The sequence below is a fragment of the Thunnus maccoyii genome, chromosome 19 (genome assembly GCF_910596095.1).
Source record: "Thunnus maccoyii chromosome 19, fThuMac1.1, whole genome shotgun sequence".
NCBI lineage: Eukaryota > Metazoa > Chordata > Actinopteri > Scombriformes > Scombridae > Thunnus > Thunnus maccoyii.
The window spans coordinates 10,146,020-10,163,685 of record NC_056551.1 but is presented as its reverse complement, the minus strand read 5'-3'; the positions used below and the strand labels follow the sequence as shown (position 1 = coordinate 10,163,685).

The window sequence follows — 17,666 nt, the reverse complement described above, 5'->3', positions numbered from 1 at the left end:
GTTTACTATGTAGTAGTGAACTGTGGAGTTAGAGTGTTAAACTATTTTTCACCATTTCTGGGTTCAGGTTTTTTTGGGTGGGCATGAAATGGTGGCTCGATGATGCAGAGGGGTTACTAGCATGACCCCTCCCCCACTATATAAACTCTAGATTGCACATACTCATAGTTACTATTTTTCACCAGTAGTTAGCCACAATTAAGCTGCTATTGAGCAGAGAAGTGAGTGATGGTAAGTGCACCGAATTCCATTAAAAAAAACAACAATTTAACATACTGATGATTGGTGATGGTTTGCTTGTTAACTAGTCATTTAAGCTTGACATTTTTACTGAAACAAGTCCACCTTTAGCTAAAAAATATGTATAGAATTAAACAGTGGCTCCTAACATTATTTTATTTTTAAAATATCATCCATACTGCTTGCCTTACACCTACAAACAAACATTTTAAATTGTGTATTTTTATATGGGACTTTGGTATGAGCATTATTAACTCAGAGGCTGTTCAGTTGGGCCGTGCTTTCAGCACCTTCAGCGGACATGAGCCTGGGACACACTGGATGCGTGAACCTCAGCAGTGCGTGTGCGTCGCTGAACTGCTGCGTCTCTCACGGCTGTAGCTAATTTTATATATTTGGCGATTTTTTTAATCATTGAAATTTGGTAGGTTGATTAATTACACATTTTTCTGCAGTGTGACAAGCTCATGGGCTTGACTGCTGGTGAAGTGATTTATAGTTCAGGATACTCACAACAGTAAAATTAGTTTCTACATTGTTCCGGAGTGGTTGCTGTTGTTGCCATGGCCACATGGAAAGCCGCTGAAAAAGTTCCAAGCTTAACAAATTCAACCATTGTCAGATGGCAGTTAATGTGCCAAGAGGCATCCTCGCCGCTGTAACTGTCGCCTGCCTTCGTGACACGACTGGAGGCGGCAGCGATATCTGCTCACAGTCTGAAGTCATGATTTCATCATAAAGGAGTCTGTTCAGTTAGCTATGGATGCAATGACTGTCAGACTTAATGATTCTACAATCAAAACGAATACATTTTTATCATATGCCGTGCAAATTCAGAATCATGTTTCATTTAATATCTGTAAAACTTTGTTTAAGCAGTTGTTCAAGTTGTTCACTGGGTTTTGAGAGAGGGTGAGTCACAACATCGCCTTAATACCCTCCAGTTTGCTGATTGGTCCTGAATATATCTTTTCACTCAATTCCTGGATGGATAGCACTTCTTAGCGAGGCTAAATGTTGTTCAATAAGCCTGGACAATGATTGTATTTTGCTGATTTACCGTACCGGATGGAGTGACTGTAATTCGGTGGCATCAACAGAACAGCGATGTCACTGCAAGCCATGCATATTATGTTACACTGCTCTCATATTCTGGTAATGTAATTACTTCAGAGTTGACATTTATAATGTCAGCAACATTGCCTGAACTAAATAAAACAAATAATTGCTACGATTAAACATTATGTTCACATCAGTTCACTGTGTTTATGATGACAAGGTTTTATTGGCAAGACAACAGTGACCTTTGCAGGGTGGATCAACATCAGAACTAATGGAAATATAAGCTGAGGAGACATTGTGTTATATTTTATTGTATTCTATTTCATTTCACTCTATTCTGTGACACATGAATCTTGCAGCATGGAATATATTTATGCACAGACGGGTGGCTGTTAGATTTGCATCACATTTGTACTTGTGCTGTGTTCACTGACCTGTGAGACTCTGTGAGGGGAAGAGAGGTGACAAAACATGAGGGAGGAAGGGATGAAAAGGTTGTAGATGTTAAAAGAGGGCTGAGAGGAGGAAACAAAAGATTGTATGTTGTATTATTTATCTCCTGAAGATGCAAGTCTACATTATTTATCCTCATGGGCAGCACATTTCTGCTTTGGCTGGCAATAAATTACACCTCTTGGTGTGGAGGATAGCTTTTTGTTTTTTTTTTCTTCTTTAAATCACATTTCAGATCCTCTGTTTGGGACTCATGCCCATTGCGTACATTTACATGGCAGATGTATTCACATTTTTAGATTTCTCTGTTAGACACTTCAGTGCCCTGAGCAAACTCCATTACTAATGTGTTTGCTTCTCTGTGTCCCCTGTGTGTGTTTGTGTGTGTGTGTGTTTGTTTGTTTGTGTGTGCATTTGTGTGTGTGAGTGAGTTGAGTCACGGTGCCTTCATAAGCTTTCAGTGCTCTGAGTCTCTAATGGAGATGAATGCTGCCTCCTCCACCTTACAACACTGATTTAATCACACAAATAGGCAGCCAACTCACCTTTGTGTGTGTGTGTGTGCCACGTGTATGTGTGTATACCGTTCGCGTACTGTGTGTGTTTGTGTAATCCTCTGTCACTGTTTAGGTCCCACAGTACAGAATTTCAGAGAGAGCACCCCAAGGCCTGTGTATGAAATTGTACTAAAGTGTGTGACAGTGTGTGTGTATTTATGCATGTGTGTGTGTGTGTGTATAATAAGACAATGCCCCCACAAGGTTGGACAACCTGAGAGAAATCTGACTTTGGAGGACATCCTGCCTCTTGTCACATTTTTAAAGAGTTATTTTGGGTCAGACGGCTGGTTTACAGATGAGATTAGAATTATGTTTAAACTGCCTGAGGTTTGGTTAAGCATAAAATGTGAGTTTATCAAGAGGTAAATTTGAATTTCAGGTTAGTGTAGAGTGAGGATCAAGAAATCAATTATTTGGGCTAAGATACAAATCCTATAATGTCTTATTACCGATTTGAAAATGAATTCAATCGGGAAAAAACATCAAAAAGTTTTTGTATGTGTGTGTCAATTAGTGTCTATACAACTCAAAGTGTACGGCTCAACTGACATTGCCATGACAACTATTTAAAACCATCCTTGGTGACATCATAACCCCATTCATGCTTCCTAGGCTTCTCAGAGAACATCTGTTCCCTTTCAGTTCAAACCGTTTGCCTCAAGAGGTGACATCTGATCATCTTCACTGCTCACAGACCTGGAATCAGACCTGTGGTTTATATCTGCAATAGGAAAGCAGGGTTGAGTGGTCTGTTTTCAGTGGGCAGCTGTTATCTTTTACCTTGACTTTGCTTTGTAACCCCAGTTACTTGCTTGTAAAGGGCATAGAAAGTAGAAATATTTTTTAAGACTGAGTATTTCTTTAGTGGTCTGATGAGGTAAGCCCAATCTGAGCTTCATGTTACTGGTATTTTAAAATCGTTAGCCTTTAATTTGCAGCAGTCTCATTTTGATAAATATGAAAACTGGGCCACTCTATTTTGCCATGCTGTACACTTATTGTACAGAATTTGTATAATACCCGAGAATGAATGAGACTGGGCTCCTGTTTCTATTTCTTTTCTGCATAAATTATTAATTTTTTCCCAAATCTGTAATTAAATGTGTTTAGTAAATATGTCACCAGGCTAAAATTAGCATTACTGTTGGTGGAAGCATGCTAATGTGCTACTTTCTTTTGTTTTGAAGGAAAGTCGGAGCTCCTGTTTCACTTTGAACACTGAGCATCTTCCACAAGGATTGTGGTGAAGGAAAACTATAATCTAGACTGCATATTCTTCTGAATTGGATCCTCCCATACTTTGGATGTAGCTCAGGTGCAGCAACCAACGGACAGTTCTGACAGAAATGTCAGATTTAATAGCGTTCTGCCTCCATACTCGCATTCTGTGGGAACCGTTTGAAAAGTTGGATATACACTAACACGGCTCTGAAGCCAAACTTTTCATTTGATTTTATTTGTTTCTTGTGCTGCAAGAAAGAGGATAGCCTCTTTACTGCAACACTCTGGAGGACTTCGTTCTTGTGCGATATCTCTGGGGAAATCCCACTTCACTATCTTCAAATGAGAAAGAGAGAGGGAGAGATGGAGAACGAGACACTGAGAATTGACAAGAAACTGATAAATAGGGATGATTCTCCACCGGTTGTGTTCATAATCAAACAGATAAACTGAGAGGGAAGCAGGACAGGAAAATATCACAGAATGGGTGTGATGATTTATGGCTGATGCAGATGAAAAGCTCCCACTCCCTCCGCAGCGCTGGGCTTTTGTCTTGTCTGACTAATCCTCCCCTGCACCTCCTTCTCTCTCTTCCTTAAGCCCACGTCCTCCATGAACGTCCCCAGTCTGTGCTTTTTCCCATCATTCCACTCACTCGTCTCCCCTCTTGATCTGCCCTATATTCCTGCCCTTCGCTCCCCCTTTAACCCCTCCTCTCTGATTTTCCCCACTCATTTGAACATCTCTCTCTCCCCTATCGCCCCCTCTCGCACATCGACCCTGCCCTCTGCACCCTTTCACAACCCAGCTGTGACCCACCCCCTCCTCTCCCTGTGATCCTGTTAAAGCTTTATGTCAGCATTAGTGTCTGTTCACACAGCGGCATGCCACATATTAAACCAGACAGCCGCTGTATGAGTGGGAGTCAGAGAAAGAGGCAGACAGAGTCTAGGTCAGCACCAGCATCTATCCTGCTTGGCCAATCGGGGGGAGGAGGATGAGGGCTTAATCTGCACCTGATGGGTCCACGGGAACCCTCAAAGTAAAGCCAGCTGTCTTTTATTTCAAATGAGTCCATTTTGAGATTTGAGCCCAAACCACAGACATTACCATGCTGCTATAAAAGCCTCCAGTCAAGAAACATTTCTTCATGGACCTCATTTATGGACACTCAAGGGGGCATTGACACGTTGACACAAAAAAAAAGATACTTGCCACACTCCCAAATTTGCCACAAAGTTGGAAGAATGCAGTAGCATTAAGATTCCCCTTAAAGGAATATTTTGTGAAATACACTTATTCACTTTCCTGCAGAGAGTTAGATAAGAGGAGGACTATTTCTTGGCTGGGAGCAGTGACTTTCTGGAGTCTCGTAACTGTGGAGACTCTAAGAAGTCACTGCTCACGGCCAAGATATGGTCTGGCACATAGACTCCCATAAATCAGCAATTCCTCATTTTTACACTTCGGTTTATGTACAGATTAAACAAACAAAATGTTAATTAGTGAGCTTTGGTGCTGGTATTTTGCAACCTTGGGACAGGGCCAGTCTAGATGTTTCCCCTTGTTTCCAGTCTTTATGCTAAGCTAACCATCTCCAGGCTCCAGCTTGATATTTAGATATGATATGAGAGTGGTATCAGTCTTTTCATCTAACTCTCAGCAAGAAAACAAAAACCCTGGAACTTCATTTAGACCCTGGTTCCTCCAGTGGAAACATTTAAAAGGTTCTTAGTCCCCGGAGAAAGTGCCTGCGGTAGAAACATGGCTTATTTCTTTACCTGAAACAAAAGGGGACTAATCATGAAAACCAGCCACAGACCAGAAGTATGTTGTGGTGTGCACTGTCTACATATTTATTTCTTCCCTCACATTTACCTCCTTCCACTGTTATCACTGCCCCTCCATTCATCTTTCCTCCTCTTCTTCTCCATTCTCACTATGGTCATTCTTCCTTTTTCCTCTTCCTCTCCAGTCATTTATGTACATATGTCCCTAATCTTGTTCTCCATCAGCTCTCCGTTCCTCCTTCTCTAACCCCATCCTCTCCACTTGTTTTCGTTCTTCATTCCTTGTTCTTAATCCTCCCCCTCTTCTTCCCTATCCTCTCTTATCCAGCCCTTCTCGTCATCCCTCCCTCTCACCTTCTCTCTCCATTCTTTTTCTTCCCATTGTCATTGTCACCTCTCCATCCTCCCCCCGACTTTTCTTTACCCTTTTTATTCCCCCCTTCTCCTCATTACTTATTTGTGTCCCATTTTCTCCTCTCTTGTTCTCTCTCCCCATTTCTAATTTCTTGTTCTCATTCCTCCTTGATCGTCTTCCAATCCTTTTTCATCCTCTTTCTCTTTTTTTTACTCTTTGTTTACTTTGTTTCCTTTTTCTTTCCTTTCTGCTTCTTGTAGTCTTCCCTAGCATTTCACCATCACCTCTTGTTTTCCTTCTGCTTTTCTCTATCCACTCTGTCCATTTTAATCCGGTCTTCTCCTCCTGTCGTATCACTTACATCTTTCCCTGTCCACTTGTCTATCACCCTTCATTATCTCCTCTATCTCTACTATACATTGCTCCTCGCTCCTTCATCTCCAAGGATTTGTTAATCTTTTCTGACCTCCCTTCCCGATCTCTCCCCTCTCCTTTACATGTTTCCTTTTTTCCCTGCTCGTCCCTGCGTTGAATATGCTTTTCTCTTCAAGGAGCTGAGCATTCCCACCCTGGCATCAGTTTGTTGGTTGCCACGACAACCTCCCGAGCCAAGTTATTTATAGCAGCAGATCAGCATGACTCCTCCACAATACAAGCTGTGTGTGGACGCGTTTTTTTTTTGTTGTTGTTGTTGTGCCTGTGTTTGTGAACTTTCCTTTCAGAGAAACAGTTAGGCCTAATGAAAATCTCAGCTGAGCAATATGCATAAAAACCTGTATTGAATGAATGAATAAACATGAATATGTTTGACTGCATTTCCTCTTCAGCCAAATTCATCTTCCTTGTAAATAAGTTGCTGGATCGATGTATGTCACAATTTGTGTTTTATGCAGCATGTATGTGAAAGATATTGCTCGTAGTGGCTCAATTTTGCAGTTCCCCTCAACTCTATGTAGCAATTTAACATCTTTCAGCTTATTGTTTTGGTTTTTACAGCCCACAGTTTTTCTGTTTTGTTTATGTTTATAAACCCAGTGCAAGCTAGCTACCCAGCACCAAACAGCAGACAGACAAGGTTAGAAACTAGCTGATGAATACAGTGGAGCATTTAGCAGCTAAAAATACAGACATTTCCCTCAGGAGTTAGCCGAGACCAAAGCTGGAGCTAAAAGGACAGTGCATATTGGACTTACATTTGTCAGGTGGACAAAAACACAACTCCAATAGATTCTTATGTTGTTCTGTGTGCTAACATGTCTCCCATATCAGCTTTGTAAGAAAATAATGTGTCAACATGTTTAAATTTGGGACTATTTATTCATACATCACTCTGCACCATAGCTACACTGTCATTTTTATTCTGCTGTTTTATCGCTCCTTTTCTATTTTATCTTATTTCTATCTTCTATTTTATTTAACTCTTGAAATCATATTTAAACTGTGTCTTATTATTATGTCTTGTATTTCTTTTACAGCCTATCTTAATGGCTTTTATGTTTTATGTTAAGCACTTTGAATTGCCTTGTTGTTGAAAGATGCTATACAAGTGGCCAAAATATCTTTTACTGCATTGAAAGATATTTTGGCCACTTGTATAAGTAAATCTGGCTAAGATTACACTAAATGTTTCAGTTAAAGTTTAGCTCAAGGTTATTGTGATCTTGGTTTTACTTACTTCAGTGTTAAGACTTGACATGTTTGAGATCACTTAGTCCACAATTATAAATATAGTGTGACAAAAACATTGCGTTAAAATAATTACAAATTATATTTATATCAAGGAAATATTCTCTAAACAGGTCAACATGTCACAGGGAGAGCAAGGTGCAAAAATGTTTCAGTTTTGACCTTTTAAGGTCCACACTTAAAATCGGTGTCCATTTCGTATGCATAGTCATACATACATAGCTTTGCAAGGGCGTAACTATGGGTTGAACACTGGGGGAGTTGAGATCTCCACCCATGTAGGGGGTCTAGGGACATGCCCCCCTCAGGAGATTTTTCTTGCAAATGGGCTGTTAAATGGCTGTTTCACATTAATTTTTAAGGGGAAGAGACATACCAAAACAACATGGTGGTGATGTCTGACTCATCAAATCCTTCTCTATCCCTGTTGTCTGGTCCCTGACATGTGGCTCAGAAATAACAATCAATTAATTAACTGCAAATGCATTTCTAACTTTAGACCATATATAATTAATAAATAAATAAAAAAACATGTTTAGGTAACTTTCTTGACTGTTTGGATCTGTGTATTCATAATTATGTCCTTGCCAGAGCATTTATGTTCTCACCTGCTCATCTGAAACTCCCCTGCCTGCTGGACCGCTGCCTTCACCCTGTCTCTCACTGTGAGGAAACCACACATTCCAGAAAAAAAAGTCAGACACTTATACAGACAACTCTTACATGTCTTTTAGCCTGCTCGACAGTGTTTGCTTGCCACAGCATTTTAACTCTTTCACCTCATTACCTGGTCACCTGTGCCTCTTTTCCCTCTCTGGTCACCCTGCCTGATCTGCTGCTACATTCACCTTCTTGGGTCTGATGAAATATGAGCTACAACTTAGAAATAAAAACGAATCACTCCTTATATTAGCAAGATAATTGCAACTACCTAGTGACTCCAGTAAAAGTAGTCTGATTATATTATGGCTAACATTAGCCTAGCATTCAATTATGCTAATGATTCAATTTCATTCAATTATTTGACTGGATAGGCCATAGCAATAGCATACCTCCTGTTGGGAGATTTTTCTCTTTCTGAATTGTTGGTTGGTGTTTTGTCACTCCTCTTCTTATTCTATAAGCAGGCTATTGCTTGCTGGCAGCTACTGCTCCTGCTTGAGAAGACCATGGATATATTATAAGGGCTGGATAAAAATGGCGCCCATTCAGTCCTATAGGAATTGCTCGTCTCTCGTTCTCTGTATACATCCATGGCGCATACGCCAAAAAAAGTTTCTAGCTACGGGTTTGCTTCCGCGTTGTGCGGCCCACTGAATGTGCGCAGTAGTGTTTCCCCCGCTGGCCCCACCCACGAGCTCCCGCTCGGCCCATAGACTTTACATTGTGATGACGTCACGGATTTTTAAATGACTTTTCTCGGCTCGAGGAAAGTTTTACAAACATAAAACCTCCATGGATCAAAAGTTCATAATAGAATGAGTCATAACTGACGTTGTTTGCAGTTCGAGGTTTCCTGTCGACAGTTTTACAGACGTCTCTTTTACAATGGTGGTCTATGGGGAAAATCCTTTTTGGGCCGCAGGTGGATTTTTCGCTGCAATACCGCGAGTGGCCACTGGGAAGAATTGGCTTCAAGGCTGAGCGGCGGCGCCCTATCCAGCTCATATCATACATCATGGATGTATTATCCATGTTATACAGACGCGGGAGGATGGGTTGGGCGCAACCAAGTCTCACTAAAAAAAGGAGGAGGGTTAAAAAAATGTTGTTCTTTACTAGCTAATACATTACATTGATTAGAGAAAACCAACCACTTTATCATGTTTTATAATGGTTAATATTTTTCATTCATCATTGATATGATATTTGGGGGGGTTGTACTAAAGGCTGGTTTTGATTATTGGGGGGATTAACCTCCACCCCCCACCCCTGAATTTACACCTATGCAGCTTTGGCCTCTTGCTGGAGTTTCCGGTCTTCCTCTAAAAATTGAAAAGATGACAGTGATGTAAATGATTTGATGAATCTGGTGCATCTTGATTCATGGCAGATGGGTAAAAAACATGGTCAAACCTTTGTAGCATCTACATTTTTTCTGTTTAATTGTGATATAAATTTAGAAAACTCTAACTGCAGGTAATTAACAGCAAGAAACACATCATCAAAATGATGTGATGATGACATGATATTTCCTTTTTCTGCGAGTTGCTGTATTTACAGTACATTACTCAGTCAAGTTAATAGCCTGCACAGCTGAATAAAATGGGATGAGACCACTGTGGGTGATACTCTGTTTTCTAAATGTACATTACTTCCATTAGTGACAATAAAAGAGGGAATTTGTGGGTAGTACTGGAAACAGACGGTAGCACATTTAAAGCCTCTCCATTGTCTGCTCTTTAGGCTGTGTGTATATGTCTGTGTGTGTGTATGTGTGTGTGTGTGTGCTGTTCGCATGTATGTGTGAATGGACATTTGCAAGTCTCTCCAGCGACATTGATTACAGCCAAGGCCAGTGCTTCGCGGCCAGCCTGTTACGTTGCCATGGAAATGAGCCTACCGCTTAGGAGCCGCCGAGAAACCAAACACCCTCCAATCAATAAGCTTCTTGAATAATGGGGCAGTAGACACACACAAAACACAGACACAGACACACACACACACCCTTGCACAGCAGTCTCAGTGCGACTCTGAAGTTTCATCAATAAGTAGATAGCTGCACAAATTCAGCTACTTATTTAAACAGAGTACAGTGTGCAGAAAGAGTCTTTTGAAACCCACTGAGACATTTAACTGAGAGCTGGAGAAAGTGAAGGTGTCATGGCAGTTGGCAAACTGCTGAAGAAGGAGATCTGGAGTGTGACTATCATTGGACACAGTCTCAGAGTCTGAAATACTGAATACTATTGTGGACATGAATAATGTGACGATTAGTTTCCTCTGCCATTGGATTATGTGGCAATAATATTAAAAGGACACACCACTTACTTGCTTGTTACATGAAAAGACAATGGTTATTTTTTGTTATTTTTAAGTAGGATTTTTGTCAAGATATCAAGGTTAGTGTTAATTTTAGGGAGCTAAAACAGCTTTGTAAAGTTTTTAGAACCCAACATCACTGATAGTACATACATGGACTGTATAGTACTTGAATTTTATTTTTTTCAGATGTTCACCTCCCTGGTTGGGTTATATACTGGTGTGTGTATAGTGTATGCAGCATATGGGTGTGGTAACGATGTTTTAAACCATTTTAAAGTGGTAATGAACCAACTGGTGTCAAAACATTGTCTATGGAAATAAAGTTCTGGTTTTTATTTTTTTAATGATGTTTTTCATTTCATTCATTCATTTATTTATAAGGACAACACACATTAATTAACATTTCTGTAAATGTGCCTGTGTTAGCCAGCTGGCTAATTTTCAACTGCCGTTTTTGGCGAGATGTTCTGAAACCAATGAAGTGATGGTTAAAAATTAGAGAGAGAGGACAATAAGATTTCATGAAGACAATAGCAACAAAATAAGCATTCTCAAGACAGTGCATGAGCCATTCAGAGCAATAGAAAACATCAAAACATTACTACAATAATACAGCAACCACATTTGGTACATGTAGCCATGCAAGCAAGACACAGTTATAGAAGATCACACCACATTGATTATAAATTCCAATAACCTTGAAGTGTTTGTGATTACGCCTCTTTCTCAGAAATTCTCTCTAATTGCTTCTGCCCACCTGCCTTCACGTCCTTAGTCCAATATTTGACTTTTCTCTATGTTGCCCTTTCCTCACCGTGAAACACTTTTTGCTCACTTTTCATGCATGTAAAATATTAATTTCAGCCAATGTGCTCATTTCACAGGATTTTGTGAAGCCAGCCACTATCTGTAAAAGTTAGTAATCACTGAGGAGCGCATAGACGAGCTACTGTAACCCCCTCATCTAAACTTTAGATTAGCCTTATAAATATTTAACCTCAGACTTTGCTCTTAGTAGACTTTGGTATGTCATTATGCATACATAGATCTGCTTAATAATAAAACACCATCTTGTTATGGTGTGCCCCTTCCATCATCTACCACACCATTACTCTACATGCTTTGTTCTACTCTCATCATATTGGTGAAACACTACACGATATTGTTGGGTCTATGTCAAGCGTCTTTGGCAGATGGAGAGACTAATGGCGGGCATACTCTGTATGAGCTGACAAGCTATGTGATGTTGTGAAATATGATACTCCTCTCTGTGAGTAGTCCCCCAGGGCAAGCATGTGTATGTATCTACAACACAGGTCTGATAATCAAATGACTCCTGCATATGCTGCTGAGTTTAATCTTGGACTTCTTTTGTTTTGCTTGTGTCAGATGGAGCAATTTACTTGCATTGCACTTGCATTTATGAGCATCTCTATGTTGTGCTATCTATTAGAAATTCCCTTATAATTCTTTTAATCTAGCAGTGCACAGAGAACACGGGGGTGGGGGGTGGTGGGAGGGTATCATATAAACAAATTATTTATACCCATTCAGCACTGATCAGACAAAAACTTACACTTTCTTTCACTTTAACTTTCTGTGAACCCGCGCATCTTACCAAGTTATGTAAAAACTACCCGTGAATCTCAAAAATATAAGACGAACAGAGAAAGCAAGCTCTGCAGTTACAAATCTGCTTCATATCAGCAGGCCCAAAGGACATGTTCACCTTTTTTTCAAATCTGTCTTAAAACACTCACATGCCCGTATGCATACTGAAACAGTTTGTGCTCACTGTAATTCATCCTCCTGTCTAAACTGGCGGTGAAGAGATCTGCTTCTAATGCAATATAAGAGATGATAGACAACAGCTTCAGTGCTATTAAATGTGTTCTGAAGTTTATCCAAAGCAAATATGAGGCTTCTGAAGTTGCAGTTAGTCAGATCAAGTGGGTATTTTCCAAAGTTACACTTTTAGGTGCAAAATGTACTTTTTTTTTATTGTGCCACTCATGCAGCTCAGCAAACAAACACTGTCTGATGAAACAGGAAGAGAAAGAAAAAAGAAGAAATCATTTGTTTTCACAGCGTAATAACTTGTTCACACAAGATTTAAAAAATGTCACTTTTCGGGACTTTAGGGGCTCCGTAGTAAAAAATATGTAAGAGACCAATTTTTACGAGAGCAGGAGACAGTTTTCTACCGTCTCCTTCAAGGTTTGACGGGTTGAGATGCACTGAAATGCTCCCTTTCACTCTGCATCTGCCGCCGTACTGAGTTTGTGTACTTGTGGCTCAACTGTTTGTTTGAATGACTCTCATCTGACCTCTCTATTTTCAACAAGCCTTTTTAACCCCCACAAGACTGCAGCTGAGTGGATGAGTTCTCGCCTTGACCTTTTAAAAGGACTGTAGAGCAGAAAAACCTGAGAAGTCAGCTGTTTTTAAAGATGCTGGAACTCTGTCTCAATAAATCATATTTGGTTGAAAAATCCCTTAATTCACCTTTTTCATGAAGTCCAAGAAAACCAACTTAGCTCTTTTGACCTTTATGCTTCATACTTGCAGCCAAGCAGCTATCATTCACATTTTTCAATATCTAATCACTGTTTGGTAATTCAAATGATTTATGAAAGCTTGTGTAAGCTTCATTTCATTGAATTCTTTGGGAGAATGACCAACTGCAAATCACAAACAGAGAGAAGATGTGTCCTATAAATCAACCTACAGGAACGACACATTCATTTCTGTGAGTTAATAGTTTCTGCTGAGGGTGCCATCAAAATATTTGTAAACACAAACAACTTGATGAATTTCTTTCCCACGGAAGATATTCCAGTAGAATGACTTTGGGAACGGTAGTTCACCAAAGTACTTTTTTCTCCCTAATGAGACTGAGACATTAATAGAGTGAATTTGGCTTCTTGCATTATAGATGTTTCAGTACTGCTCCCTCTCTTGGAACAACTCAACAGTGCTGACATGAAAAAAGATTACTGTGTAGAGATGCCTTCCAATTTGAAAATTAAATAAAAAGGAATGAAAAGAAGCCACAGAGACAGATGAGCAGAATTACTAGAGCAGAGCAAGGTTGTTGGCTTATGTCACCCAGACAAGGAAAATGAAAAGAGTAATACCTCTGACTACTCCTTTAGCAAGGTGGAGCTCCTTAAACTCTAATAACTATAAATGCAAATGTATGGCTGAAAAGAAGCAGTATTCAGTGAATTAAAAAAGCTTGTTTAGCAATAAGGATACCACATGTCTGCTATTGAAAACTGAAATGAATAAACTGTGTAGACAAAACAGTTATCCACTGGATCAAATTCTGCAAAAGTAATGTTATCATGACTTCAAGGTGGTCAGAAGTCCACCATCTGGCTCAAAGTACATTCAGTCTCATTGGGTTGTTTCACTACTAATTTGCAACATAGACTGTAAAAAATAATGGACGTAGCCATCACCTGTTGGCTTGTGGACTCCCGTTTTGAAGCTTCAAGTTTGCATTTTGACTATTGCCATCTTGGATTTTTGGAGCTGGAAGAGACCATATTTGGATGAGAGGCTGGACCTGACCCCAATGCTAGCTGTTAGCTTGGTTAGCATGGTGCATTTACAGTCTATGGTTAACTGTGATAATGCTAATGCTAATTTTCGCTAGCGAAAAACAGGCTTAAAACCATTGAAACAAAATGTAATTACCGGAATATCTGAAGTTAGAGGGTCATTTAGTACAACCAAACACTGAACAAAACTTATTTAGGCGACCAAAATGAAAATGAACTGAAAACACACTGAAATAGAGATCGCTACGGCTATGCCTATACACAGTTAATCTGGGGTTACGCTATGGTTACGTGACCTAACCACATTGTCAACATAGTAGTGACTTGCCTGTGGCAGTACCCACCTGTCACTCAAAGTGGCCATGCTATGGGGGCTATAGACACCAAAACTGTTTTTTGCACCAGGCTGTAAACATATTCCTGCTGTTAAGTTTGGCATTTTAACATGGGGGTCTATGGGGATTGACTTTCTTTTGTAACCAGCCTCAAGTGGCAAACTGCAGTTTTTGGCACTTCAGCGTTGGCTTCATTTTTCAGCCGGAGAGGTTGCTGCTTGATTTGCAACAGCAAATACATTTTGAAAGAAAGTAATGCTGCCCTGATTTAGTTTTCTGTTAACATAACAAGGAAAAGCGGTTGTGAGCCCTCCCTTTTCACTGAGCCCTGGTTCCCAACATTACCAGTATTTTTTTTTGTGTTAAATAATTAATTTGAGTCCAATATTTCTGTTCATATGTTAATTTCTCAGTGTTACACAAATAACAGAAGACTAGTTTCAGTTGAGTAGTTTGTTTCACAATGTTATATTTTGTCGAAGGGCTTCAGTCCTGCTGTGATGATTTCAGAGTTTTGTGATGTTAGGGCAGATGTCTGCTTAGTCAGTGATAGTGACAGGTGTGCATCATTAGCTGCAATGAGCAGAGTCACAAGGCTCTGTCATGTTGAGGTAGGAAGATAAAACTGTTCTGCAGGAAATTACATTCTGTATAATTTGGTACAGTCATGGCTGAGCATGTGTGCCCATAGAAAATTGTGATTGTCAGCAGTATTAGAGAAATCCTATATTAATGATGTTCTATATGCTTTGAAAGCTTGGTGTCAGTCTAGATCAACCTATGGTAAACTGAGTAGATGGTAGATTCCAGTCAGGTGAGGCTGAGATGGTAAAAGCCCGGTGTCAAAGTCCTGGCCATGGAACATAATCCAGGCAGCAAATGTTTAACCACAACAAATTAATTGTGGTTAAACATTTGTAATTAGTATATACATTTATTTTTTAGTAGACAGGTTGATTCTGACCAGATCCGACCGTAGTCGGGTTTGGGTTGGTCAGTTTTCGATTGGGTTCAAAATTTTGGACCTGTGAAGACTTCTACCTTAAAATTTACCAAAATTCAATGCTTTCTCCTGTCTAAACCTGTCCTACTTAACATTTACATACTTAAGCATGAGCACACCTCAGCACTGACCAATACATCCACGGTCTTCTGTTGACCAGAAGACAGATCCTAGACAGATCCCCTGAGCTATTACATGAAAAATGCCTTGCTCAAGACTACCTTGGCTGTTATTTAAGTTTTTAGAAGTTTGCTTCTCCTTCCCATTCCCCTGCAATAATCTGGGAATTTATATTAGCAACCCTACAGTCTCAAGCTTGATTGTCTTCCTCGAGGCCTCCACTGCTCCCATTTAGATCCAGTGTAATATCCCAAATGTGGTACCAAATGTATCCATCACATCTTTAGACCACTTCAGCTCTGATGTTAATTATAACTTGTGCTGACTGCATATTTCTTGATTTTACAGTCATTTCAGTTTTTCTGCTCAGTTTGGTTAATGTGACTGAAGGCCACAGATGAGAAACGAGGGGAGCAGTTAAAGAACTGGGCTGAAAAAGCAGAGGATTGGAAGAGGGGGAGCCTGAGTGCAGAGTGTAATGTAGCGTGCTCTCTGAATCTAGATCACTGAACACACTAGTGTTTCTTCAGTAATCTCTTGTAGCAGAGATGGGCACCCTGGTCTCACTTCAACGTGCCTGTCCCAGATTTGGCAGCAGTGAAATCATAGCGCTAATGTTACAACTAGCTGGGTCACAGAGGTGGGACTGTAGTTTTAGGCTTTCCTTTGAGACAAGATATATTATGCAATAAGGTAGAGCAACAACTGAATGAAGAAGATGAGGGACACTGAGATGAATGACGGATAGTTTTACAGTGAATAGGCCTTAAATCCTCATGTGGGTGTGCAATATCAGAGTGTGTGGTACAATGAGAATTAATCCTAATGTGTTAACTGTTTGTATTTTGGTTTGATTTGGCATCTGAAGTATGATTATAGCATAGTGCAGTCTATGTGTTGTTTAGGTCCCATTTGTTATCAGTGTCCTTGGGTCAAAAACACCTAATTTTATCAGCAGATGCCACCAAAGCCAGAAATTTTCAAATTCTACACACAGTGCCTTAAAAGAGTAAAAACAGACTGAGGAGGTTGACATTGACATACCCATTGATCTATGAAGCTATGGTTACAGCCTGGATTTGGGTTTGCCACCATCTTTTCCAGATTGGTGCCAGAAGATTCATATATTGACCACTTGGTGTGGAGACCGGGTAGAACGAGAAAGTGGCAACCACCAAGACCAACTGATGCAGCCTGTGTAGGAGTTGTCATGATGTAATCATCTAGCGAGGCACTGTGGTGGCCAGTCAAATACGTGCAAGCCCATATTCCTGGTTATTTGCCACAGGAAAACTACATTTCTACTGTTTACCTCATGGTCACTGGTACAAAATATAATGTAAAATAATTAGCTTTGCTGTTTAAAAGCAGAGCAGTTTTCAGTCTTAACACCTTCTGAGTGTGACAACATGAGAAACCTGTCAAAGCCTGTCACAGCCAAAAACGTACGATACTAGTTCTTAAAAAATTTTGAAAATTCCCAAGAATGCTCAAGCAAAGGTTAAGCGCCAACATTTTTCTTTGAAAATTTGCATCTAGAAGAGGATTTTTTGCATTATTTTTGCAATGATATTCTTGAATAATTTCAACATGGTCTGATTTTTCTTGGAGTCAACATCTAGTGGCCATCAGAAGAACTGCACTTTGAGAGATTTGTACATTAGTTTAAACAGTTTATGTAGTTGCTGCCCTGTTAATTGGACAAAATATCTTCAAACATAAAATCATACTGTAAGAAATATATTAAAATCTAAATATTGACTGTTTTTGTCATGCACCTCGCTGCAGTTGTTTTTTAAAGGACCAGTGTGTAAGATTTAGGGGGATCTATTGGCAGAAATAGAATATAATATACATAAGTATGTTTTCATTAGTGTATAATCATCTGAAAATAAGAATGGTATTTATGTTACCTTAGAATGAGCCCGTTATATCTACATAGGGAGTGGGTCTGTCTCCATAGAAGCTGCCATGTTTCACCATCACGTTTCTATAGTAGCCCAGAAAAGACAAACCAAACACTGGCTCTAGACAGGGCATTTTGCGTTTTTCGTGAGTTTCACTGCCACCGTAGGTCATCCTACACACTTGGAAGGGGAGGGGTTGGGGGTATTTAGTAGGTTGCAGTCTGCAACCTCACCGCTAGATGCCACTACATCCTACACACTGCACCTTTAAGTCTGAGTTTGTATGAGTGTGTGATCACACTTAAAATAAACTATAAGTTTATTATTGTTTTCATTTTTGGAAAATTCTACAATGTATATCTGTTTTAAATTATTATAAATAT

At 39.8% G+C, this 17,666-nt stretch overlaps 1 protein-coding gene and 1 long non-coding RNA gene across 13 annotated transcripts in view; one reads left to right on the top strand and one right to left on the bottom strand.

Moving 5' to 3' along the window:
* LOC121885897 (A-kinase anchor protein 2) overlaps nt 1–8,691 on the bottom strand; it is a 106,932-nt gene extending 98,241 nt beyond the window's left edge. For 3 of the 12 annotated variants that reach the window (XM_042395708.1, XM_042395712.1, XM_042395711.1), the window contains exons 1-3: nt 8,420–8,691; nt 8,147–8,246; nt 7,976–8,030 (exon numbers count right to left, since the gene is read on the bottom strand). In XM_042395708.1, the coding sequence (XP_042251642.1) occupies nt 7,976–8,030; nt 8,147–8,151 (60 nt within the window). In that variant the 5' untranslated portion in view covers nt 8,152–8,246; nt 8,420–8,691. Of the gene's footprint in view, nt 1–7,743; nt 7,822–7,971; nt 8,031–8,146; nt 8,247–8,419 lie in introns of those variants that run through there. The other 9 variants (XM_042395710.1, XM_042395709.1, XM_042395724.1 and 6 more) reach the window with 9 other exon arrangements.
* A 489-nt stretch (nt 8,692–9,180) lies between these two features.
* On the top strand, nt 9,181–10,687 carry LOC121886001. Its single transcript, XR_006092656.1, has 2 exons — nt 9,181–9,424; nt 9,853–10,687. It is a non-coding gene; the product is annotated as an uncharacterized LOC121886001 (long non-coding RNA).
* Nucleotides 10,688–17,666: the final 6,979 nt, after the last annotated feature.